The sequence below is a fragment of the Podarcis filfolensis genome, assembly GCF_964270895.1.
Source record: "Podarcis filfolensis genome assembly, chromosome: 10".
Classification (NCBI taxonomy): Eukaryota; Metazoa; Chordata; class Lepidosauria; order Squamata; family Lacertidae; genus Podarcis; species Podarcis filfolensis.
Window position 1 is genome coordinate 69,698,606 of NC_139612.1, and position 24,351 is coordinate 69,722,956.

At 46.6% G+C, this 24,351-nt stretch overlaps 1 protein-coding gene across 1 annotated transcript in view; it reads left to right on the top strand.

The window, feature by feature from the left end:
- The window catches only part of LOC310742906 (uncharacterized protein), a 45,350-nt gene that overhangs the window by 11,915 nt on the left and 9,084 nt on the right, over window positions 1-24,351 (top strand). The window contains exons 5-14 of the mRNA XM_083572732.1: window positions 3,552-3,668; window positions 6,072-6,133; window positions 8,323-8,457; window positions 11,131-11,316; window positions 13,017-13,119; window positions 14,330-14,471; window positions 16,016-16,199; window positions 19,069-19,168; window positions 21,241-21,359; window positions 23,162-23,199. Of these exons, the coding sequence (XP_083428858.1) occupies window positions 3,552-3,668; window positions 6,072-6,133; window positions 8,323-8,457; window positions 11,131-11,316; window positions 13,017-13,119; window positions 14,330-14,471; window positions 16,016-16,199; window positions 19,069-19,168; window positions 21,241-21,359; window positions 23,162-23,199 (1,186 nt within the window). The remainder of the gene's footprint in view (window positions 1-3,551; window positions 3,669-6,071; window positions 6,134-8,322; window positions 8,458-11,130; window positions 11,317-13,016; window positions 13,120-14,329; window positions 14,472-16,015; window positions 16,200-19,068; window positions 19,169-21,240; window positions 21,360-23,161; window positions 23,200-24,351) is intronic.

Consider the following 24,351-nt stretch of genomic DNA (forward strand, 5'->3'; position numbering starts at 1 on the left):
TCCTGCGTACCAGATGGAGCTGGTAGACAGCTGCCCTGGACACAGAACTGACCTGCGCCTCCATGGACAGCTGTGAGTCCAAAGATCATCCACTCTGCCTCTCTGCCTATGCAGAGAATCCACGGCTACAGCTACCCTCATAGGTTGGCCGTCCAGCCTTCTTCAAAACCTTGACTGATGAAGAGTCCACCTCGTTACAAGGCAACCTCTTCCACCAAACTGCTAGGAAGCTCTTCCTAGTTCTTAGTTGAAATCCTCAAACATGAGTTAGGCACCGGGCAAATGTTATCTGGAGAGTTTTAATTACTTGAGGGCCAGCACTGGAAAATTCCACTGTCCTGCAGCAACCCAAAAAGGTCTCTACCTACATCATATAGTTAAAAGTAGTATCCTACAACTTTAAACAGTCATGGTTTCCCCCAAAAAACCCTGGGAACTGTTCGTGCTGAGAGTTGCCTTGAAGACCCTATTCTGCCAGAAACACTGTAAAATTAATGAATGTTAAAATGATGTTGGATTGAAAATAAGTGGCATTAGCAACAAAGTTAACAAGAGTATGCAAAATTCAATTGATAATGGATGAAAATTTAGAGTTATAATATGTTAAGATACAGAGTTAAGATAAACGAAAGAGGGTAAGGATTTGCTGATTTGATTACTTAAATGGGAATACAAAAAGGGGAGGTGTGAGGAGGCCAAGGAAATAAGATAATGAGTTAGGGTTACAAAAAATGGATTTGTTTTTATTCTTCTTTTTTCTTTTTCATGTATTTTTCTAAAAAAATTTTGTATTTCTTTCTTTTTATATGACCTTTTTTAAATTTATGTTTTTGTAAAACTTCAATAAAGATCTTTTAAAAAAAAAAAATGAAGACCCTATTCTGCCCACAGAATTACAATTGCTGTAATAACAGATAAGACAAATATGAAAAAGTATTTCACCAATATTAGTCTAAGTTGTATATAGGTCAAGTAATCTCTTTTTTCAAAAAACAAAACAAAGCACACACACAGATGAATACTTACAGAGATTTACCAAAGATTCAGACTCTCAGAGACAAATAATGAATGACCCTGTAATTATGTGATGCCATCAAAAAGCTAAGAAATGAAAGGTACTGGGCTAAAAGGACTGTTGGCTTCTTACCTTAAGTCTTTTGAAGATGTACTTTTACAACCCTTTCAATGGACAATGAACAATATTTTACAGAGCAGTAAGATTCCAGATAGTCAGAGAGAGGCCAACATGCAGCCGCTGGGAGAGATCAGCAGCAGGTTTGGGCTGGGTGTTCATCAGTATGCGGATGATACCCAGCTCTACCTCTCTTTCAAATCAGAACCAGTGAAGGCGGTGAAGGTCCTGTGTGAGTGTCTGGAGGCGGTTGGAGGATGGATGGCAGCTAACAGATTGAGGTTGAATCCTGACAAGACAGAAGTACTATTTTTGGGGGACAGGAGGCAGGCAGGTGTGGAGGACTCCCTGGTCCTGAATGGGGTAACTGTGCCCCTAAAGGACCATGTGCGCAGCCTGGGAGTCATTTTGGACTCACAGCTGTCCATAGAGGCGCAGGTCAACTCTGTGTCCAGGACAGCTGTCTCCCACCTCCACCTGGTACGCAGGATGAGACCTTCCCTGCCTGCAGACTGTCTCGCCAGAGTGATGTATGCTCTGGTTATCTCCCGCTTGGACTACTGCAATGCGCTCTACGTGGGGCTACCTTCTCGGTAGCAGCGCCCGTCCTGTGGAACTCCCTCCCACCAGATGTCAAAGAGAACAACAACTACCAGAGTTTTAGCAGACATCTGAAGGCAGCCCTGTTTAGGGAAGCTTTTAATGTTTGATATATTACAGTATTTTAATATTTTTTTGGAAGCCGCCCAGAGTGGCTGGGGAAGCCCAGCCAGATGGGCGGGATATAAATAATAAATTATTATTATATTATTATAATTATTACACTTATACCTATAGAGGCTCAGGACTTGATTTTGGTGAAAAACCATCGACCGATTTCCTTACTGAACAATGATTATAAGTTATTTACATCGATTTTGTCAGAAAGGTTAAAAAAGATTTTGCAGGATTCAATTCATCATGATCATTGTGAATTCCTGCCTAAAAGATAGATAAGAGATAATATCAGAAATATGTTAGATGCTTTGGAATATCTGAATTTCCACAAGAAATGAGTTGCGTTGATTTTTTTGGATTCAGGAAAAGCCTTTGACAAGGTGAATTGGGTATTTTTGTTTAAAGCTCTGCAAGAAATGAACTTTGGAGATAACTTTATTAAAATGGGTAAAAATGATTTACAAATCACAGACAGACCAGATGATTGTTAATGGGGAAATTGACAAAACCCTGTGAGATAACAGAAGGGGACAAAGCAAAAGTGTCCATTGACCCCATTACCTTTCATTCTGGTCTTGGAAGTCTTGGAAGATGCAAGAATTATGGGAATAAAGATTGAAAAAGAAAGTTATGGGCCTTTGCTGATGACCTGATATTAGTTCTGGGAAATTTGCTGCACTGAATGGAGATTCTTATGAAGTAAATGATTTTGGTATGTTAGCAGGCTTTAAGGTTAATGACCAGAAAACAAAAATATTAACAAAGAATATGACAGCAGACGATCAGAAGGTTTTGGTGGAGAAAACAGGGTTTCCAAATCAAATAGAATTAAAATACTTGGGTATTACTATGACAACTACAAATTGTATGTTGTTTCAAAATAGCTATGTTAAGACACGGGCCGAAATAAAAAAAAGAGACATCAAGATGGGAGATGCTAAAATTATCATTGTTGGGTAGAATCTCAGTGATAAAGATGAATGTTCTACCTAGAATGATGTTTTCATTTCAAATAATTCATTTTTCGACTAATGATTCACCGTTTCAACAATGACAAAAAGATTTATCTAAAATTCCATGGCTGGGGGAATGACTGAGAGTCAAAATTAAAGCATTGCAGGATTCAAAGGAAAGGGGAGGGTTAGGTTTACCTGACCTGAAATTGTATTTTGTGGCTTCTGGTTTGGTGTGGATGAAGGAGGGGTGACACTGAGAAATAGGAGACTCCAGAACTTAGAAGCACATGATTTAAGGTTTGAATGGCGTGGATATTTGTGGGGCGGTAAAGTCAAAGCTGATGTGGATTTCAAAAACCATCTGATTAAGAATTTGGAACAGATACGAACCTCGATTATGTCCAAAGACACACGAATGGATTTCGCCACAAGAAGCTTTTCGTAGAAAAGAGGAGGTTGCCAAAGAGAAACCGCTAACTTATCAAGAGTTATTAGAGTGGAGTCAAGAAGGTTGTAAAATTAAAACAAGGGGAAAGTTAACAGTGGAAGGTTAACTTTTCTCATTTACAACTAGCGAGAGAGATTTAAGTTGGATAAAAAGACTTTGTGGTTAAGGTCCCCTCCTCTCTCCTGCGCGTCCTTGAGACCTTACCCTCCAAAGTCATCTGCGTCTGAAGGAAGGGGACGTGGGAAATGCGAGTCTGGGATAGACTTTGTGTGTTTTAAAAAGCGAATCTTCTACCTAGGCTCTATGCTGACATGTGGAAACCTTTTCTACCTCCTCTGTTTCGGATGGTGGCTGTCCTTGCTCTACGTCCTGGTCTCCATCCTGATGTTCCTCACCATCCTGGGGGTGCCCTACGGTGAGTTCAGGGGCCTTAGCATAAAATTGTAGAATTGGGACCCCAGGGTCATCTAGTCCAACCCCAGGAATCTCAGAGCATACGAAAAGCAGTTGCGGCTGCGCTCATGTTCAAGATCCAGTTTCGGGGAGGAGGGAGGGACTGAAGAGGCAAAAGCAATGGATGAGTGGAAGATTCAGGACAGGTATGTTTGTAAGAACTCGATCGTTTAGTGTGGTAGCGTTTGGACTTTGGAACTACCTGCCAATTGATACAAAGCAGGCACATATGTTGGATGTTGATGTCTGTTTTAACCGGTTTGAATATTTTAACGTTTTGGCCAATAATTGTACAGTGGTACCTCTCGTTGCAGACACGATCTGTTCCGGGGTGCCGTTCGCACCCCGGAAAGTCCGCAACTAGAGTGGTGCTTCTGTGCAAGCACAGAGTGCAATTGAGCGCTTCTGCGCATGTGCGAAGCGCACAGAACGCTTCTGTGCCTGTGCGCAAGGCGAAATCCGGAATTATACACTGGGTTTGCCGCGTTCGCAAGCCAAAAAGACGCAACGTGAACCTAACGCAACACGAGGCATGACTGTATTCTTTTATTCTCTTTCTAAACCGCTTTGAGGGTTTTTTTAATTTTAAAAAATATCTATCAAGAAGTACATACATTTTATAAAATAGGTAATTTTTTTAAAAAGGAAATCTGCCCTAGAAAGCCAGAGCTAATGTAACTAGTAGCCTAATTTTCGCCTTAGTGGCTGGGAATAGTCAGGCTAACCTAATGCAATGTAGCTGATTTTCTTACTGCAAGGAAAAGCCTGAGTCTTGCATATCCCAGATGGGAACTTGCCAGTGGTGGCTAGTGGCTGTTGGGAGTCGTAGTATGGAAGGCAGAGCGCCCAGTCAGGGACAGATCTACCGTGAAATAAATGAAGCTGAACTGTCTGGTCGACCCAATTTGAATCACACGACTCAAACGGATTAATTTCTGGTGGTATGAATTCCGACAATCCTGGAGTTTGAGATTGTCGGAATATTTTGTAAAATGTGCTTCGCTTAGTAGGTGTTTCAGCTGAAAGATTCTATCGACTGTGGTCTTTTCTCGGTTTCATTTCATCATTCTAGGATGCATCCTGCATGTCTAGAACATTCCCCACATTTTCTCAAAAACTATAAATCACAGGACGTTTTTATTCAACCCAGTGACTTCGGCACATGAGATAATTCAGTACAGTGGATGCTTGGGTTGCGAACGTGATCCATGCGGGAGGCACGTTCGCAACCCGCAGCGCACGCATGGGTTGCTATTCAGCGCTTCTGCGCATGTGCAAAGCATGATTTAGCGCTTATGCGCATGCGCAAGCGCCCAAACCGGGAAGTAACCCCTTTCTGGTACTTCCGGGTTTGGTGCCGTGCGCAACCCAAAATCGCGCAACCCAAAGCGTCTGTAACCCGAGGTATGAATGTACAACCATTTTAATTAAAATCTGAGCTGTAGTTGTTAATTTTTTGAAAAATAAACGTGCCAATCTCTTGTGGGGCAACCCCAGTGAAGAAGGTCAAAGAGTTGCCCAGACCACGTTGCTGGTGAGAAGGGGGGCGGGTCATGATAGTTGGAGCTCCAGGGCCCCCCCAAAAACTTAGAATAATAGGCGGAGCCAGCAAATTCTGATTTTTGTCCCTGTCCTCTTCCTTGATGCATTCTGCAAGGGGCAGCCCTGAGATTTAAGGAGAAGAGGAAGATGGCAACAAGAACCACCCCCTGGGCTGGTTTAAATTAAGAACTGGAACGTGTCCAGAGGAGGGCAACCAAAATGGTCAAAGGCCTGGAAACGATGCCTTATGAGGAACGGCTAAGGGAGCTGGGCATGTTTAGCCTGGAGAAGAGGAGGTTAAGGGGTGATATGATAGCCATGTTCAAATATATAAAAGGATGTCACATAGAGGAGGGAGAAAGGTTGTTTTCTGCTGCTCCAGAGAAGCGGACACGGAGCAATGGATCCAAACTACAAGAAAGAAGATTCCACCTAAACATTAGGAAGAACTTCCTGACAGTAAGAGCTGTTCGACAGTGGAATTTGCTGCCAAGGAGTGTGGTGGAGTCTCCTTCTTTGGAGGTCTTTAAGCAGAGGCTTGACAACCATATGTCAGGAGTGCTCTGATGGTGTTTCCTGCTTGGTGGCAGGGGGTTGGACTCGATGGCCCTTGTGGTCTCTTCCAACTCTATGATTCTATGATTCTAAGAAGGAAAGTGGGGGGGGGGGCTGGCTGAAGGCAGAGGACTGAGGTTAGTGGCGCAGTGCCCCATTTGCCTAATGGATCTTGCCCCAGCCTACAGAAAGGGGCAGCTCAACGCTTTGCCCTATCCCACCTGCCTTCTTTGCTCCAGGACCTCACCTGTCTTTCTCCCCTCCGCAGGTAAGCTGTGTTGGAAACTTGCAGGATATTTCCTCTGGCCGTTTGGGAAAGTCATTCAAAAGGTAGGAGACCCAAACGGAAGCTGGCAGCCGTCTGTCCAGGACGCAGCCTGCATCTGTTGATTTTTGCAGAACTGCGACTTCGGGCGTTTTTGAGAGATGCCTGCCACTAATGGCGGCTGAGGAAGCTGTGTGTCTTTAGGGCAGAGGGAGGGAAGAAGGGGGTCGTGGTTTGTGAGGTGAAACCTGCCTGCTCCTCTGGGGTGGGGGGTGATTTCGGTCCTCCCCTTACGGTCACTTCTGGAAATAATATGCAGGCCAAAACGCAGCTGGCCTTTGAATAATAATAATAATAATAATAATAATAATAATAATAATAATATATTTATACCCCGCCCATCTGGCTGAGTTTCCCCAGCCACTCTGGGCAGCTTCCAATCAAGTGTTAAAAACAGTACAGCATTAAATATTAAAAACTTCCCTAAACAGGCCTGCCTTCAGATGTCTTTTAAAGAGAACATAGCTGCTTATTTCCTTCACATCTGAAGGGAGGGCGTTCCACAGGGCAGGCGCCACTACCAAGAAGGCCCTCTGTCTGGTTCCCTGCAACCTCACTTCTCGCAATGAGGGAACCGCCAGAAGGCCCTCGGTGCTGGACTTCAGTGTCCGGGCTGAACGATGGGGGTGGAGACGCTCCTTCAGGTATACAGGACCGAGGCCATTTGAAATGTTCACTTCTCCGAATTCTGTACTGCTGTTTAAAAAATTGCTTAGCCATGTGAAGATAGCAGTACGAAAATACATTGGGGGGGGGAGAGAATTGCTTGCAAAAATACCGTATGTTCCGGCATACAAGACGACTTTTTATCCCTGGAAAATCACCCCAAAAGTCGGGGGGCGTCTTATACACCAGGTATACACGTTGGGAAGGAGGAGAGGGGGCCGGTGAGCAGTGGCGCCCCTTCTGCCGTTGCTCCTCCTCCCTCCCCACAGAAGGGGACGCAGAAAGTCCTTCCGAGCGCTCGCTCGCTCGCCCACCCGCCAAACGCCTTGCCTTGGGCTGCTGCTGCGACAGCAGAGGCAGCGGAGGGGTGTGCGATGTGCCCCTAGCGGCTCTCAAACTCTAAAACTCTAAAACTCTAAAATTGAACAGCAAAAGTTGGGGGGTCGTCTTATACGCCCAGTCACCTAATACGCCAGAATCTACTGTATGTTTATTAGAAGAAATGTACAATGATAACACATCTTTGTGAGGACTCTACCACCTCCAGCACAGACCACCTCGGATGCGGTTTTAAAACCTATACAGCCGTACCTTGGGAGTCGAACGGAATCCGTTCTGGAAGTCCGTCCGACTTCCAAAGAGTTCGGAAACCAAAGCATGGCTTCCGATTGGCCACAGGAAGCTCCTGCAGCCAATCAGAAGCCCCGTCGGACGTTCGGCTTCCAAAAGAACGTTCGGAAACCAGAACACTCACTTCCGGGTGTGCGGCGTTTGGGAGCCAAAACGTTTGAGAGCTAAGTTGTTCGAAAACAGAGGTACGGCTGTGTTTAGTTTTGTTGTGTGTTGGCAAATCTCATTAAGTCTACAGTGGACGCTTGGGTTGCAAACGTGATCCATGTGGGATGCACGTTCGCAACCCACAGCAGTGCGTCTGCGCACACGTGGGTTGCGACCTGGCGCTTCTGCGCATGCACAAAGCACAATTTAGTGCTTCTGCGCATGCGCGACCGCCCAAACCCGGAAGTAACCCGTTCCGGTACTTCCAGGTTTTGGCGCATCAGTAACCCGAAAAAACACAACCTGAAGTGTCTGTAACCCGAGGTATGACTGTACAGTGGTACCTCAGGTTACATATGCTTCAGGTTACATACGCTTCAGGTTACAGACTCCTCTAACCCAGAAATTGTGCTTCAGGTTAAGAACTTTGCTTCAGGATTAGAACAGAAATTGTGCTGCGGCGGCAGCAGGAGGCCCCATTAGCTAAAGTGGTGCTTCAGGTTAAGAACAGTTTCAGGTTAAGTACGGACCTCTGGAACGAATTAAGTACTTAACCCGAGGTACCACTGTAATGTGAAAGGTGATTCATAATCTGTTGTTCTTGTTGTTGTTATTTTATTATTATAATATTTTTCCTAATGTATACATTTTTTGCAAACCGTTTCCCGCAGTAAAAATAATGTCTTGGACTTTGATTTGGGAAGCTCCCTTTCCCTCCCCTGACTTCTTTCTCAACTCCTGCATCTTGCAGACGAAAACTTACCACCGGAACTGCAACATGAAGTTCAGCAAATACGATGCCATCGCGGAAGTGAACGAGGTGAAGGAGACGACTCCCCTCGTCGCCCGCCAGGAGTCGGCTTGCGAGGACAGTGCAGCGCACTGGGTAAGGTGTGGTGCTGCCTTCCTAGAATTGTAGAGTTCGAAGGGACCCCCAAAGGCCATCTATTTCAGCCCCCTGGAATGCAGGAATCACAGCTCAAGAATCCTTAAAGGGGAGGGGGCAGACTCCCCACCCCCCACTGGAGGTTTTAAAACAGAGGTTGGAGAAAACGAGCGAGGTCCCAATTAAAGAAGAATGGCAACTGAAGCTGACGGAATATTCGCAGCTTGCAGACTTAACGTATAGAATAAGAGAACAAGAAGAACGTACGTTTAAAGAAGATTGGAAAATGTTTGTTGAATACCGTGTTTTTCGCTCTATAGGACACACTTTTCCCCTCCAAAAATGAAGGGGAAATGTGTGTGCGTCCTGTGGAGCGAATGCAGGCTCCTTGGCTTCAGCGATAGCAACGCGAAGCCTCCGAAGCGCAGAGGGAGAGCTCCCCCGACACTCTGGAGGCTTCGTGTTGCTTTTGCTGAAGCCTGGAGAGCGAGAGGGGTCGGTGCGCACCAACCCCTCTCGCTCTCCAGGCTTCAGGGATGCTGCCTGAAGCCTTTGGAGCACAGCAGGAACTCGCGCTGCCAGTGGCGTAGCGTGGGTTGTCAGCACCCGGGGCAAGGCAAGTAATTTGCGCCCCCTAACCCGTGGATGTGTGCCCCGTAACCTGTGGATTTGCGCCCCCTAACCCTAACCCCCAGGTGTTGCGCCCGGTACGGCCGCCCCCCTGCACCCCCCACGCTACGCCACTGCGCGCTGCGCTCCCAAGGCTTTGGGTTCCTTTTGCTGAAGCTGGGAGAGCAAGACTCTCCTGGCTTCAGCCAAAGGAACCCGAAGCCTTTGGAGTGCAGCACGAGTTCCTGCTGCGTTCCAAAGGTTTCAGCCACACACCTGCCTGGAAGCCGGAGAAGGAACAGAAGGGTCTCCTTCTGTTCCTTCTCCAGCTTCGCTTGAAGGGGCGCTGCACAGTTCTCCCTCTCTGCGCAGGGCCCCTTCAGCGACACGCCTGCCCTGGCTTTTGCCTTAGCCCTGCGCAGACTCTTCGGGTAGGGGGAGCCTTCATTCTGCTGCCCTGAAGAGGCTTGGCGCGGTTATCCCAGAAGCCAGAACAGCCACATGGTATCCCAGAAGCCAGATCCCTCTTGCTGTTCTGGCTTCTGGGATTCAAAATATTTTTTTCTCTTGTTTTCCTCCCCCCCAAACTAGGTGCGCCTTATCATCTGGTGCGTCCTATAGAGTGAAAAATACGGTATATGGGGGGAAATTGTTTAAAGTGGAGCCTCTGGATATGAATTTAATTCATTCTGGGGGTCCGTGCATACCCCGAAAAATCCTTATCCAGAGGCGCCGCTTTTGCGCATGTGCGCGGCGCGATAGAGCGTTTCTGCGCATGTGCAAGTGGCGAAAGCCGGAAAAATACTTCTGGGTTTGCCGCTTTGGCAACCCAAAGTTTAAATGACTCGAGAGTAACGTAACCCAAGGGTCAACTGTACATTTGAAAACGCTGGCAGCATTAAGATAAATTCAGCAGTGTAAACAAGTTTGGATGGATGTAGTAATGGAATACTGAACGGTTTAATTTACCTAAAATATGCAGGGATTTATGATATGTAAAATGAACCATGGAAAGAGAAGAAGGGAAGTCATTGATATTTTCAGGATGTTTAGGTGAGTATTGTAAATTCTAAAACGGAAAATTTAATAGAGTTATATTTAAAAAAATAAAACAGAGGTTGGGCGCCCATCCTGGGAGTCATTTTGGACTCACAGCTATCCATGGAGGTGCAGGTCAATTCTGTGTCCACGGCAGCTGTTTACCAGCTCCATATGGTACGCAGGATGAGACCCTATCTGTCCGCAGACTGTCTCGCCAGAGTGGTGCATGCTCTAGATATCTCTCTTGAATTACTGCAATGCGCTCTATGTGGGGCTCCCTTTGAAGGTGACCCAGAAACTACAACTAATCCAGAACGCGGCAGCTGGACTAGGGAATAGGAGCGGCTGCTGAGACCATATAAAACCAGTCTTGAAAGACCTACATTGGCTCCCAGTACATTTCCGAGCACAATTCAAAGTGTTGGTGCTGACCTTTAACGCCCTAAACGGCCTCGGTCCTGTATACCTGAAGGAGCGTCTCCACCCCCATCATTCTGCCCAGACACTGAGGTCCAGCGCCAAGGGCCTTCTGGTGGTTCCCTCCCTGCGAGAAGCCAAGTTACAGGGAACCAGGCAGAGGGCCTTCTCGGTGGTGGCACCTGCCCTATGGAACACCCTCCCATCAGATGTCAAAGAGAACAACAACTACCAGACTTTTAGAAGACATCTGAAGGCAGCCCTCTTTAGGGAAGTTTTTAATGTTTAACAGACCACTGTATTTTAATACTTTGTTGGAAGCTGCCCAGAGTGGCTGGGGAAACCCAGCCAGATGGGCGGCTTATAAATTATTATTATTATTATTATTATTATTATTATTATTATTATTATTATCATCATCATCATCATCATCTGCCAAGGAGTCTTTAGCTGTGATTCCTGTCATGCGGGAGGGCTGGACTAGATGGCCCTTGGCGGCCCCTTTCACCTCTACAGTTCTGTGGTTCGGCCCTTGTGTGTTTTTAATCTGCCGTGGGGAAGCTCTCCCCCCTGACTGATCCATCCCATTCCCCATTTCTCCCCCAGCGGCGTCCCAGCACCTACGTCTGGCTCCTTTTGGGCTACCCGCTCCTCTCTCTCGCCCACGGGCTGATCTGCTTCGTCTGCTGGCTCCTCGTCTTCATCATCCCCGTGGCCAAGATGAACGGCCGCACCGTCACCAAGGTCCTCCTCCTGCCCCCAGAGCAGGTCCACATCCAGCGGCTGCGGAAGGTAAAGGTGTTGGCAGGGCAGGGGCCGCGGACGTTGCAGAGGGCAGGGCCCCCGTGGAGAAAGGCTTGTGGCTTTTTAGCGTAAAGTCAAGCAAGCAAGGGTAGAACTTTGGAGAATTATCCAAGCAGATAAACAAAGATATTTCGTCACACGGTTCGTTGTTAACCTGCAGAACTCCCTGCCACAGGGGACAGGCATGACCACCAGCTGGGATGGATTTAAAAGAGGATCACAGATGAGGAGAGGGCAATGCTTCTTGATCCCACTTGTAGGAAACCCCAGAAGAAGAGAGTTGCTCTCATGCTCGGATCCTGTTGCATATTTCCCTTCGGTTCGGCCCCTGTGAGAACAGGATGCTGGACTGTATGGGCTATTGCCCTGATCCAGCTGGCTTTTTTGTGTGTGTGCTTATGTTGCAACGCGGGTGGCGCTGTGGGTTAAACCACAGAGCCTAGGACTTGCCGATCAGAAGGTCGGCGGTTCGAATCCCCGCCATGGGGTGAGCTCCCGTTGCTCGGTCCCTGCTCCTGCCAACCTAGCAGTTCGAAAGCACGTCAAAGTGCAAGTAGATAAATAGGTACCGCTCTGGCAGGAAGGTAAACGGCGTTTCTGTGCGCTGCTCTGGTTCGCTAGAAGCGGCTTACTCATGCTGGCCACATGACCCGGAAGCTGTACGCCGGCTCCCTCGGCCAGTAAAGCGAGATGAGCGCCGCAACCCCAGCGTCGGCCACAACTGGACCTAATGGTCAGGGGTCCCTTTACCTTTTTATGTTATAACATCCCAGGGCAAACACACACAATTCACACAGTCCCTACCCCGGAACTGAAGCTTTAGCACAGGCGTCGGCAACGTTTTTGTGGCTTGGGCCGGTTCATGGTCCCGCAGACGCCGCAATGGGCCGGTGCGCGCATGCACGCATAAAGGCTATTTCCGGCGCGGAGGAGGCGTGCGCAGCTTCTCATGGGCTGCAGGAGCTTTCTGCAACCAATGGGAAGCCGGCCAGCGTCGCGGAAGGCGGTCCCCGCTCTGTTCCACAACAGTTTAGCGCAGCACATGGGAGCCAACTGACCGAGTGGGTGGCGGGGGTCCATGCACCGGTTAAACGACCCCCATGGGCTGCTTGCATAGCTGAAAATAAGGCACCAGCAGCCTTGAAAATAAGGGACCAGCAGCCAAAATAAGGGACCTGCAGCCTCACCTGTTCCAGGCACTCCAGTCTTCCTGTCCTCCTGCAGTCTGGTCAAACTCATGCTGGTAGCTTCGAGAACACTGTCCAACCAACCTTGTAACCAGAGGTTCAACTGAATAGAATCTGAATCACATGCACCACAAGGCCTATGCAGCCTCAACTTAAGATGGCTCCCCGGGCCTGGCTTTGCACTGCAAAGTTTGCAGCAGCACGTGCAACAAAATGGCGTCCAGCATTCAAAACCCCCCTCAGCTTGCATTAACTAGCCACACACAAGGCATGCAAGCTCCACCCCCCAGTTGTTCTTAGACTTCTTATTGGGTGAGCAACACAGCCAAGCAACTCAGTTGGAGCCTCCCTCCTCCCTGGCTGGCAGGGAGGGAGGGAGAGGAGCTGCTTCCTTTGAAATTTAAGGGACATCATTTAAGGGACATTTAAGGGACATCCATCAATAAGGGACAGTGCATTGACTGGCGTCAACTGATGGTTTCTTGGCTCTGTCGTCTGCAGACAGAAGTTCCCCTCGACGCTGAAGTGCTCCTTTGCTGCTACCGGGCTGTGAACGCTTATTACTACAAATACGCCGTGGATGGGATCAATGTATTTGCCGTCAGTATCCTTTCGGTGTTGTTGCTTTGGGCTTTGCCTCCTTGGAAGTGAGGTTTGCGCGAGAGCTGTGGATCTGGGTCTCTCTTAGCAGAGTAGGATCTCTTGAATGCAGTGATGCCCCTCCTTGACTTATAAACCTCAATTGCATTGCATTTTAAAAAAAATAAAATAAAATTGAGCAGACTGAATCTTTTAAGCAAAACAGATGGGTTTTCTGTGCGGAGTGGCTTCTGCAGATGTAGCGAGAGCAGAGGAGCAAAACCTGGACAGAGCTGAACACAACTACTTGTCCAAGGTTGTAAAGACTGCGGAGAGAATAATTGGGTGCACTCTTCCCACCTTGGATCAAATCTGTGCTTCTAGGTGTCATAAGAAAGCGGCAGAGATAGCGCAGGATAATGTGCACTCTGGAAATGATCTCTTTCAGCTTCTGCCTTCTGGAAGAAGGTCCAGGGTTATAAAGACCAGGACTAGCCGCCTGAGAAACAGTTTCTACCCAAATGCGATTTTGGTTTTAAACGGAGTGTAAGGTAGTCTCTATGGGAGTATATTATATTTAATTATGGGGTATCAGAGTTTTTAGGTGCTAACCAGGTTGGGATAGCTGGGATAGCAGGCTTGTTGGTTTTTGAATGCCTGATGTAGATTTTTTCAATTTCGTTGTTCTGTATGGGACAATGACAATAAAGATTATCGTAGCGTATCAACCGTTCTGAAAAACCTCCTTGCCCATCTTTAAACAAAGAGGTTGCACACTCTGCATATGCTTAAGAGAACTCTTGACTTTGCAACGGGCCTCCAGAGGAGCCTTGGCTCAGATCAGGCCCCAGGTGCAGCCCCAAGGTTTTGAAGTTTTAATGTCCTCCATAAGGACTAGAAACCTGTTTTGGTTAAAGCAGGAGCGTTGATAGAGAGAGTGTCAGAACTCTGGCTCTGCTGTCTAATTCAATGCTTGCACTTGCAGCTTGGCCTCAGCTGGTCATTGTATTCCTAGCACCTCCTTGGCTTCATCTTCCCAGGAGGAATAGTAGTAATAATAATAATAATAATAATAACAATAATAATAATAATAATTTATTATATGTACCTCACCCATCTGGCTGGGTTTCCCCAGCCACTCTGGGCGGCTGTTTCTCAGCGAAACCTCCTGCACAGTTGATGCCGCTCAAAAGAAAATACGCACGTGTGTTTTTCCTTTCAATGCCTCTCGTCAGATCTGCTCCCTTTGGTTATTGTGACTCTAGTTCTGGGCTACGCGGATAAGCACAACCATTACACCAGCTCTGTGGTGAAGTTTACCTTGGCGCTGCTCTCCATCATGCCCCTCTCGTACTACATAGGCATGGCAATTGCCAGGTAAGAGGCGTTAAAAAAGAATTAACCATGAGATGTAGAATCATGGAATCATACAAGGTGTGACCCGAAAGTTCGGTGAACGTCCGCAGAAATCGGACAGCGAGAAATATTCGAACGTACAACCTTACAGGCCTTCAATGTAGGCCCCCTCTGATACAACACGCCGTTGACAACTTTCGTAGAACTGTTGGAAACTCCTGGAGAAGTCCTCTTTTCGTACAGCTTTCAATTCCCTCGTCACAGCAGCTTGGACGTGTGAAATGTTGTGAAATCTGTGCCCTTTCAGTGCAGATTTCAGTTTTGGAAAAAGAAAGAAATCCGGTGGGAGAATATGGAGGGTGGGACAACTCACTAACCTCAGTAACGATTTCACACGGAATATGCAATTCTTCCGCCATCATTCAGACAAATGCCGATCCCTCATCAATAACTCACAATCTCGTATTGACATTTGCTGCCGTTCAGCTCGCCGGCGGTCTGCCAGACTGAGGGTCATCTTTGATGGTTTGCCGCCCTTCACAAAACCGCTCCAACCACTCACACACTGTCTTTCAGCTTCATCTCTGTACACAATTGTGAGCATTTTGTGCATTTCTGATGCCGATTGTGTGTTTTAATACAGTGGACGCTCGGGTTGCGAACATGATCCGTGCAGGATACATGTTCACAACCCACAGTGGCGTGTCTGCGCATGCGCGGATTGTGATTCGGCGCTTCTGCGTATGCGCAAAGCGCAATATAGCGCTTCTGCGCATGCACGACCTCTGAAACCTGGAAGTAACCCGTTCCGGTACTTCCGGGTTTCGGAGCGTCCCTAACCTGAAAAAATGCAACCTGAAGCGTCTGTAACCCGAGGTATGACTGTATTTCTCGCTGTCCGATTTCTGTGACCATTCCATAGCTGTCAACTTACAGATTTGAAAATAAGGGATCAGCAGCCTTGAAAATAAGGGATCAGCAGCCAAAATAAGGGATTTTCTGGGCACAGGTATGTTCGACTTCTGAGCCCCTCTGAGCCAAAGGCAGAAAGCCCAGCCAGCAGCCAAACAAAGCCTCAAGCGGTGGTTCCCACAGCGCAGCAACCCGGGAAAGGGGGTGCAGCAAGGAAAACCACCATCACCTCTCCGCTGGGAAGCGCTGAGCAAAGGCGAGTCCCCAGGCGATGCGGCCGATTTGATCGGCACAAGGCATGCAAGCTCCACCCCCCAGTCGTTCTCAGACTCCTTATTGGGTGAGCAACGCAGCCAAGCAACCCAGTTGGAGCCTCCCTCCTCCCTGGCCGGCAGGGAGGGAGGGAGAGGAGCTGCTTCCTTTGAAACCCGGGAAATTTAAGGGACATCATCGATAAGGGACAGCAGCGGGGCACGGTGCTGGGATAAGAGACTTTCCCGCCAAATAAGGGACAGTTGACAGCTATGGACCATTCACCAAACTTTCCGGTCACACCTTGTAGAATGGCTGAGTTGTGAGGGACCCCAAGGCTCTGATGATGATGCTAAGCGCCGGCGACTTCACCTCGTGGACTTTCTCTGTTTCTCCTACAGCATCTCAGCCCAGAGCAACTTTGCGGTGGGGGCCGTGGTCAACGCCACGTTCGGCTCCATCACGGAGCTCACTTTCTACATCACGGCCCTCATCAAAGGCGCCCGAGAGAAGAACAAGTGCTACGAGGAAATCGTCAAGTCCGCCTTGACGGGGACCCTGCTGGGCTGTGTCCTTTTCATCCCGGTGAGTCCAGCCCTCAAGTGCCCATCCAGACACTTGAAATAAACAACTACCTGACTTTCAGAAAACAAAGGAAGGCAGCCCTGTTTAGGGAAGGTTTTAATGTTTGATGTATTTATCATGTTTTGAATGTTCTATTGGGAGCCACCCAGAGTAGCTGGGGAAACCCAGCCAGATGAGCGGGGTATAAATAAATCAACCAATAACAATAACAATTCTTTATTTATTTATCTATCATCTTCCCTCTTGGAATTTGTGGCTTCTCTGTCCCGTCCCCTGCTTGCCAATCCCCTCATACATGTCGGGATTGTTCCTTCTGGCCTGAAATTCTGAATTCTGCAACTGAAATCTGCAAGCGGAACAGGGGAGCTTTCGGCCGCGGGAAGGGATTTTTTTTTTTTTTACTTTATTGGTTTCGTAACATTTGCATGCCCCTTTGATTTACAGTGGTACCTCTGGATGCGAACGGGATCTGTTCCGGAGCCCCTTTTGCATCCTGAAAGGAACGTTAAGACATGACTGCGCGTGCGCGGGTCGCGTTTCGCTACTTCCGGGCATGCGTGTGACATCATTTTGAGCATCTGCGCAAGCAGCAAAACCCAGAAGTAATGCGTTCCGTTACTTCCGGGTCGCTGCGGAGCGCAACCCGAAAACGCTCAACCTGAAGCGTATTCATCCCAAGATATGACTGTAATTAATTAGTTGGTGAATTTACTAGACCCCTCCTCTCGCCGCATTAGCTTGGGGAAGGCTGTGCTAGAATAAGGCTCTCCTTTTCTGCATGTCGAATGGAGTCCCCAGCCTGGTTCCGCAGTGGTCCCGTCCCCGACCTCGCAACACATTATTCCCCGACCATAATGGATCTGCAGAACAACAGACTTGGGCAAAGTTGCACAGTGAAAAATCAGAGGGGAGGTGCTCTGCCGTTGCGCCGCGTTCTGCTGCATTACTGCAATGTGCTCTACACGGGGCTTCCCTTGCGCTTGATCCACAGGCTGCACGGAGTGCAGAATGCTGCAACACGATTGCTGACAGTAATGAGGCCTTCTCAGTGTGTGACGCCTCTGCTCAGAGATCTGCACGGCTACGGGGCCAAGTTCATTGGCAACGCAGACCGGGGATGGTGGCATTTGGGACTCCCAGCAGCATTTTTTTTTGCTGGGGGTGGGCAGTTTGTTTGTTTTACTTAAAAAATATTTTTTATGAGCCAGCTCAGCCCAGCGGTTCCATCGACCAAAGCAATTGCTTAGATCCCCTAATCGCTTCTAGCGGTTTGAGACCCGCAGACACTGCCTGGCATTTAAAATAATAATAATAATAATAATAATAATAATAATAATAATAATAATAATATATATATATATATATATATATATATATATATATATATATATATATATATATAATTATATTCTGATCAATTATAACAATAACAAACAATTTTATACCATATCTCCGCATTGCATCTTACCCTTTGTTATTTTCCCATTATTACATCTTAATTTTTTACACGTTTTCTTAATTGTAAGTGTTTAAAGAAGTGATAGTAAGTCCACTTCTTTACAATAATTCTTTAGATATAACATAAGCGGTTCCCAGTCCTTCTTAAAATCTCTATTGGCCTTGTCTCTTAGTTTTCCAGTTAGTTTCGCCACTCCAGCATATTCCATCAGCTTTTCTTGCCATTCTTCTTTCGCTGCTATCTTGTCATCCTTCCATCTAACATCCTAGCCGCCGTTGTCGCATACATAAATAGTTTTTTACATCCTTTTGGCAAGTCTTGCCCTGTAATACCTAACCGAAATAATAATAATAATAATAATTTTATTATTTCGGTTACAGACGAGTTCCAGCTCACATACAATATCAGGGAAGTCATAAAACACGATAGGGATACATTTGAATTTACAGTTGGGTATAACAGGGACAATACAGATATAGCAGCAGTTAGAAATCTATAATTTAAATCACTAAAATACAACCTGAAATTGTCATTCAAGGCCTTAGGGAACAAGCTGTGCTACCATATAGCTGTCAACGTTTCCCTTTTTGAAAGGGAAATTCCCTTATTCCGAATAGGATTCCTCACAAGAAAAGGGAAAAGTTGACAGCTATGATAATGACTAAGTTTTATGGCAGTTGCACAGAATTTGGCCAACCTAACAGAAAAGCTTCTGGTCTTTTAACAAAAGATGCCTTAAACATTCTGTTCATTTCATTGTAAATCATTCCCCAATAACTTTTAGTTATTTTGCAATCCTGCCACTAATAATAATAATAATAATAATAATAATAATAATAATAATATTTATACCCCGCCTATCTGGCCGGGCCTCCCCAGCCACTCTGGGCGGCTTCCAACAAAATATTAAAATACAGTAATGCATCAAACATTAAAAGCTTCCTAAACAGACCCTCCTTCTCTTTGCATTTCCAACACTTATTGGAGCTTGTCCTGTACATTTTTGCCATTTTTTCAGGGGTAATGTACCATCTCTCGGGGGTGGGCAGTGTTAAGTTGTGGGTGAACATATCAGACGACACAGCGATTCTTCAAACAGCTCTTGTTTATTCACAGGCCAGAACAGAACTGAACTGAAGGGTTCAGCCAGCCTGCTTATATAGAGCTCCAGTACAACGTTACTGTAACAACTTTCTAAAACTATCCAATCACTGAACGTCACTTTCAATCCCTTATTTGCATAACTATCTACAGTATCCCCCTGCTGGCCCAGGGTGAGAACTTCAGTACATAACAGGCAGTTTGGAGAATGCAGAGCTAGGTCTTCCTGCTTCCTCGCTGCCTCTTCCAAAGCCAGGCTGGCGGACGCAGGGATGGAGCCACTATCCTTCTCTCTCTTTCTCCTTCTAGGGGCTGTGCATGGTGATTGGCGGCATTCGGCACCAAGAGCAGAGATTCAACAGCAGGTCAGCCGGGGTCAGCTCCGCCCTCCTCTTCCTCTCTGTGGGAGGTAAGTTGCGGAGGTAGGTAGGTAGGAGGGCATAGCTTTCAACTTACAGATTTTAAAATAAGGGACCAGCAGCCTTGAAAATAAGGGATCAGCAGCCAAAATAAGGGATTTTCTGGGCACAGGTATGTTCAACTTCTGAGCCCCTCCGAGCCAAAGGCAGAAAGCCCAGCCAGCAGCCAAACGAAGCCTCAAGCGGTGGTTCCCACAGCGCAGCAACCCGGCAAAGGGGATGCAGCAAGGGAAACCACCGTCACCTCTCCGCTGGGAAGCGCTGAGCAAAGGCGAGTCCCCAGGCAACGCGGCCGATTTGATCGGCACAAGGCATGCAAGCTCCACCCCCCAGTCGTTCTTAGACTCCTTATTGGGTGAGCAACGCAGCCAAGCAACACAGTTGGAGCCTCCCTCCTGCCTGGCCGGCAAGCAGGGGGGGAGAGGAGCTGCTTCCTTTGAAACCCGGGAAATTTAAGCGACATCATCAATAAGGGACAGCAGCGGGACACGGCGCTGGGATAAGGGATTGTCCCGCCAAATAAGGGACAGTTGACAGCTATGTAGGAGGGAGCCATTGATAGCCTTACCCAACTTTCAGTCATTTATTGCGTTTGACTAAAAGCCACTACAGATTAGTTTTTACAGATCCTGCAAGTTCAATTAAAACCTGATGAAAGAAAACCAGAGATACGCACCCGTTTACAATAAGTCAAATTAATGAATCACCTGTAAAGTTTGTGGCATTGTCTTTTATATACCTTTTATATATTTAGCGGCTTTAGCAAATGGGGCCATTTTGTATGTGACAAGCAGGTCACAGTCAGATAACAGCCAGCATATTTTCACTTCAGGCTTCTGCCAGCATCTGTTCCAAAAAAATCTCTTTTGGGGGTTTTGACAGAGCTGACAATAGAGCATATAACAGGTATGCATATAACAGAGCATATAACAGAGATCTTCTACCTCACCTCCAGTGGTACCTCTGGTTACGTACTTAATTTGTTCCGGAGGTCCGTTCTTAACCTGAAACTGTTCTTAACCTGAAGCACCACTTCAGCTAATGGGGCCTCCCGCTGCCACTGCGCTGCCAGAGCACGATTTCTGTTCTCATCCTGAAGCAAAGTTTTTAACCCAAGGTATTATTTCTGGGTTAGCGGAGTCTGTAACCTGAAGCCTATGTAACCTGAAGTGTATGTAACCCGAGGTACCACTGTAGTACCAATGGGAGAATTTTGAGATATAGATTAGAGATAAATCAGCCTCGTTATAAGTCCAGGATGTTTATAAGTCCAACCCCTGAGCAGTCTTGTAACACCAGGGAATACAAAAATATCTGTTGTCAGGTTTTTTGAGGCTAGCAAGTCTAACTTGGCCAACCCAAGCTTCTTCCTCCAGGAGGGAAAAGCAGCCAGAATTGCCTTAACCCTCCACAATAAGCCTGAACGTCCATATTAAAATGTGCTAGAAAATGATCCCATTAAAATAACACAGTACAGTGATACCTTGGTTCTCAAACGCCTTGGAACCCAAACACTGCAAACCGGGAAGTAAGTGCTGCAGTTTGCGAACTTATTTCGGAAGCCAAACATCCTCCGTTTTGAGTATTACACTTCCAATTTGAGTGCCACACTTCCGTTTTGAGTGTTACGCTGAGGTCTGTTTTTGCTATTTATTTTGCGCTTTTGTTTTCGCAGCCCTTTTTGTTTTGTTTTTGTGACTTTGTGGAACCCAGTTCAGCTCCTGACTGATTGATTGTGTGACTGCCGTACATTGTTTATTGCTTTCCTTTTATGGATCAACGGTCTCGTTAGATAGCAAAATTCATGTTAAATTGCTGTTTTAGAGATTGTTTTTTAAAAGTCTGGAACGGATTAATCCGTTTTGCGTTACTTTCTGTGGGAAAGCGTGCCTTGGTTTTGCAACGCTTTGGTTACAGAACGGACTTCCGGAACGGATTAAGTTTGAAAACCAAGGCACCACCGTAATGAAAATGGGAAACTCGGGTCAGGGGGAAAGATGTGGGCTGGACGGATCCTGGGAGGCGATGGGGCTGATCTTCTCTCGCTCTCCTTTCCCCCCAGGTGTGTTCGCTCCAACCCTCTTCTCCAAAGTCTACGGGAGGCTGGTCTGCGGGGAATGCCAGAACGTCACCCAAGAGCCACCAGGGCACTATGTCTGCCAGAGCTGCCACTTCGACTTGGTGAGCAGCAGCTTCTGGGCCCCACATGGGGCTGGGACTTCACCAACCAGTCCCAGCCGCATTGGCTATAAATCAGGCATAATCTCTTTGCTGCTCTGCAGTGGATATCAGCGGCAAAAACCAGCCCAGATGCATTCTGAGTTGCTGGTTTCTTCAGACGCCACATGGGATTTTGGCTTCTTAAGGTTCCGAGTTGTTGATGATTAAACTTCTATGCCGCTAATAATAATAATAATAATAATAATAATAATAATAATAATAATAATAATTTATTATTTGTACCCCGCCCATCTGGCTGGGTTTCCCCAGCCACTCAGGGCGGATTGCAACAAAGATTAAAAATACATCAAAATGTCACACATTAAAAACTTCCCTGAACAGGGCTGCCTTCAGGTGTCTTCTAAATGTCTGGTAGTTGTTTATCTCTTTGACATCTGATGGGAGGGCGTTCCACAGGGCGGGTGCCACCACCGAGAAGGCCCTCTCCCTGGTTCCCTGTAACTTGGCTTCTTGCAGGGAGGGAACTGCCAGAAGGCCCTCGGAGCTGGACCTCAGTGTCCGGGCTGAACAATGGGGGTGGAGACCCTCCTTCAGGTCTACTGGACTGAGGCCGTTTAGGGCTTTCAAGGTCAACACCACCACTTTGAATTGTGCTCGGAAACGTACTGGGAGCCAATGTAGGTCTTTCAGGACCGGTGTTATGTGGTCTCGGCGGCCGCTCCCAATCACCAGTCTAGCTGCCACATTCTGGATTAGTTGTAGTTTCCGGGTCACCTTCAAAGTTGTAGTTTCCGGGTCACCTTCAAAGGTAGCCCCACGTAGAGCGCATTGCAGTAGTCCAAATAACTCGCTGAGCTGTTTACCAAGTATAAAAACAGTTGCTTTTATTATCAATTAACATTTCTATATCGCCCTTCATCAAGAGACCTTAGGGCAGATTACAGCTTAAATCGCAAAACAGATAACATAAGAGCAAAAAGGGGGCAGGGAAAAATTGCGCAGGGGTCATAATGTAAATACCCCTAATTAAAGTATTATTATTTATTCATTAAAATTATTAGTTGCCCCCCCCTTTTTTTTTTGCAATGGCAACTCAAAGCAGCTTCCCTCAGTGTCCGGGCAGACCTCAGTGTCCGGGCAGAACGATGGGGGAGGAGACGCTCCCGCTCAGTACTGGCCCCGACTTGGTGGAACGCTCTGGCCCAAGAGACCAGGGCCCTGCGGGACTTGACATCTTTCCGCAGGGCCTGCAAGACAGAGCCGTTCCACCAGGCCTTTGGTGTGGACTCAGTCTGACCCTTATGTTTTCCCTCCCCTTATGGTTTTGACTTTTAAAACGAGGCTGCATTTTAAATTGCATTTTAACCTGTATTTTAAATTGGTTCCCTCCCCCCCCCATTATGTTTTTACTGTAGTTTTACTGGTGTTAGCCACCCTAAGCCCGGCTCTTGTGTGGGGGTATAAATAAAACTTATTATTATTATTATTATTATTATTATTATTATTATTATTATTTTCAGTTCATATGGAGAGAGGCTGGCCTTGAGGTTCTGCGGTCTTAAAACTTTATAGGTCAAACCCAGCTCTTTGAATTGGGCCCAGAAATTAATCGACAACCTATTGAGCCAGGATTGGTTTTATGTGCCAAAGACAGTCTTGCCTCGGTGAGCAAACTGGCTGCCAAATTCTGCACCGGCTGAAGTTTCCGAACCGTCTTCAAAGGCAGCCCCACAAATAACAATATTTGCAAATGGTTCACTTCTGGCACTGCAGGGTCTGATAATTCTATTATCTCTTGGTAGATGGAGAACAATGGGACCCTTTACTACAGTCATGTTGAGTAAGTACTTTATCGTTCATCCTTTTAATTTGCCTGTCCTGTTTAACTGCTTCTGGTCATGGAAAGCCTCGCTGGCTGGAGCTGTTGTGAGCCACAAAATTCCATTCCGTCATGTGCCAGAGGCGCATAACATGCTCTCTGTCTTCCTCATCCTTGACTGTGGCAGATCGATTTTTCTAACGCAGCCCCATGCATGAGTCGTTCATCATCTGATCGGATCACCAGTTCCCTGGTAGCTTCTGAAAATAATAATAATAATAAAAACTCTGCATGAGGCTTGAGGAAGCGACTCCTGCGACTCAAAGAAGCTTCTCAAAGAAACCTGTTTATTGAGCTATATAATAAAATTAAAAAATTGTCCAGTAGCACCTTAGAAATCAACTAAGTTTGTTCTTGGTATAAGCTTTCATGTGCATGCACACTTCTTCAGATAAGTTGATGGACTTCCATTTCATGAAGCTCAATGTGGTGCCTTTCATGGTTCTAGATTCAGGTAGGTAGCCATGTTGGTCTGACGCAATCGAAATATTTATAAAAATAAAAAAAAGTCCAGTAGCACCTTAGAGACCAAGTAAGTTTGTTCTTGGTATAAGCTTTCGTGTGCATACACACTTCTTCAGATACCAGCGTTTATCCTGATTCACTTGCACAAAGCTTACGGGGAGGTTAAATGGTATTTGGACTTTAATGAGCTTTTGCTCTGATTTGTTTGTGAGGAGGCTGAGTGATGAGCATTTGTCCTGCATTCATTTGCATTTGGTTCTTTCCCGTTAATCATACCTCGTATCTCTTCGCCCAGTATACCCAGTAAGAGGGCTTCTGGTTTTTTAACAAAATTATTTTTAAACGTTGTCTTTAACTCATTATATATCATTTCCCAGAAAGCCTTTACCATTTTACAGGTCCACCACATAAAAGATACCTTCCTTTTCTTTACATTTCAAACACTCGTTAGAACTTGTGTTACACATTTCAGCAAGTTCTGATGGTGTAAAATACCATCTATACATCATTTTCATCACATTTTCTTTAAGTGCACTGCATGCATAGATCAGCTTCTCTACGCTCATCTCTGACTCTTAAGGTTTGGTCCTGGGGCTGCCCTGGCAGGTGGGCCAGGTGTAGGGTAGAAATCCCCCACACACATATTTT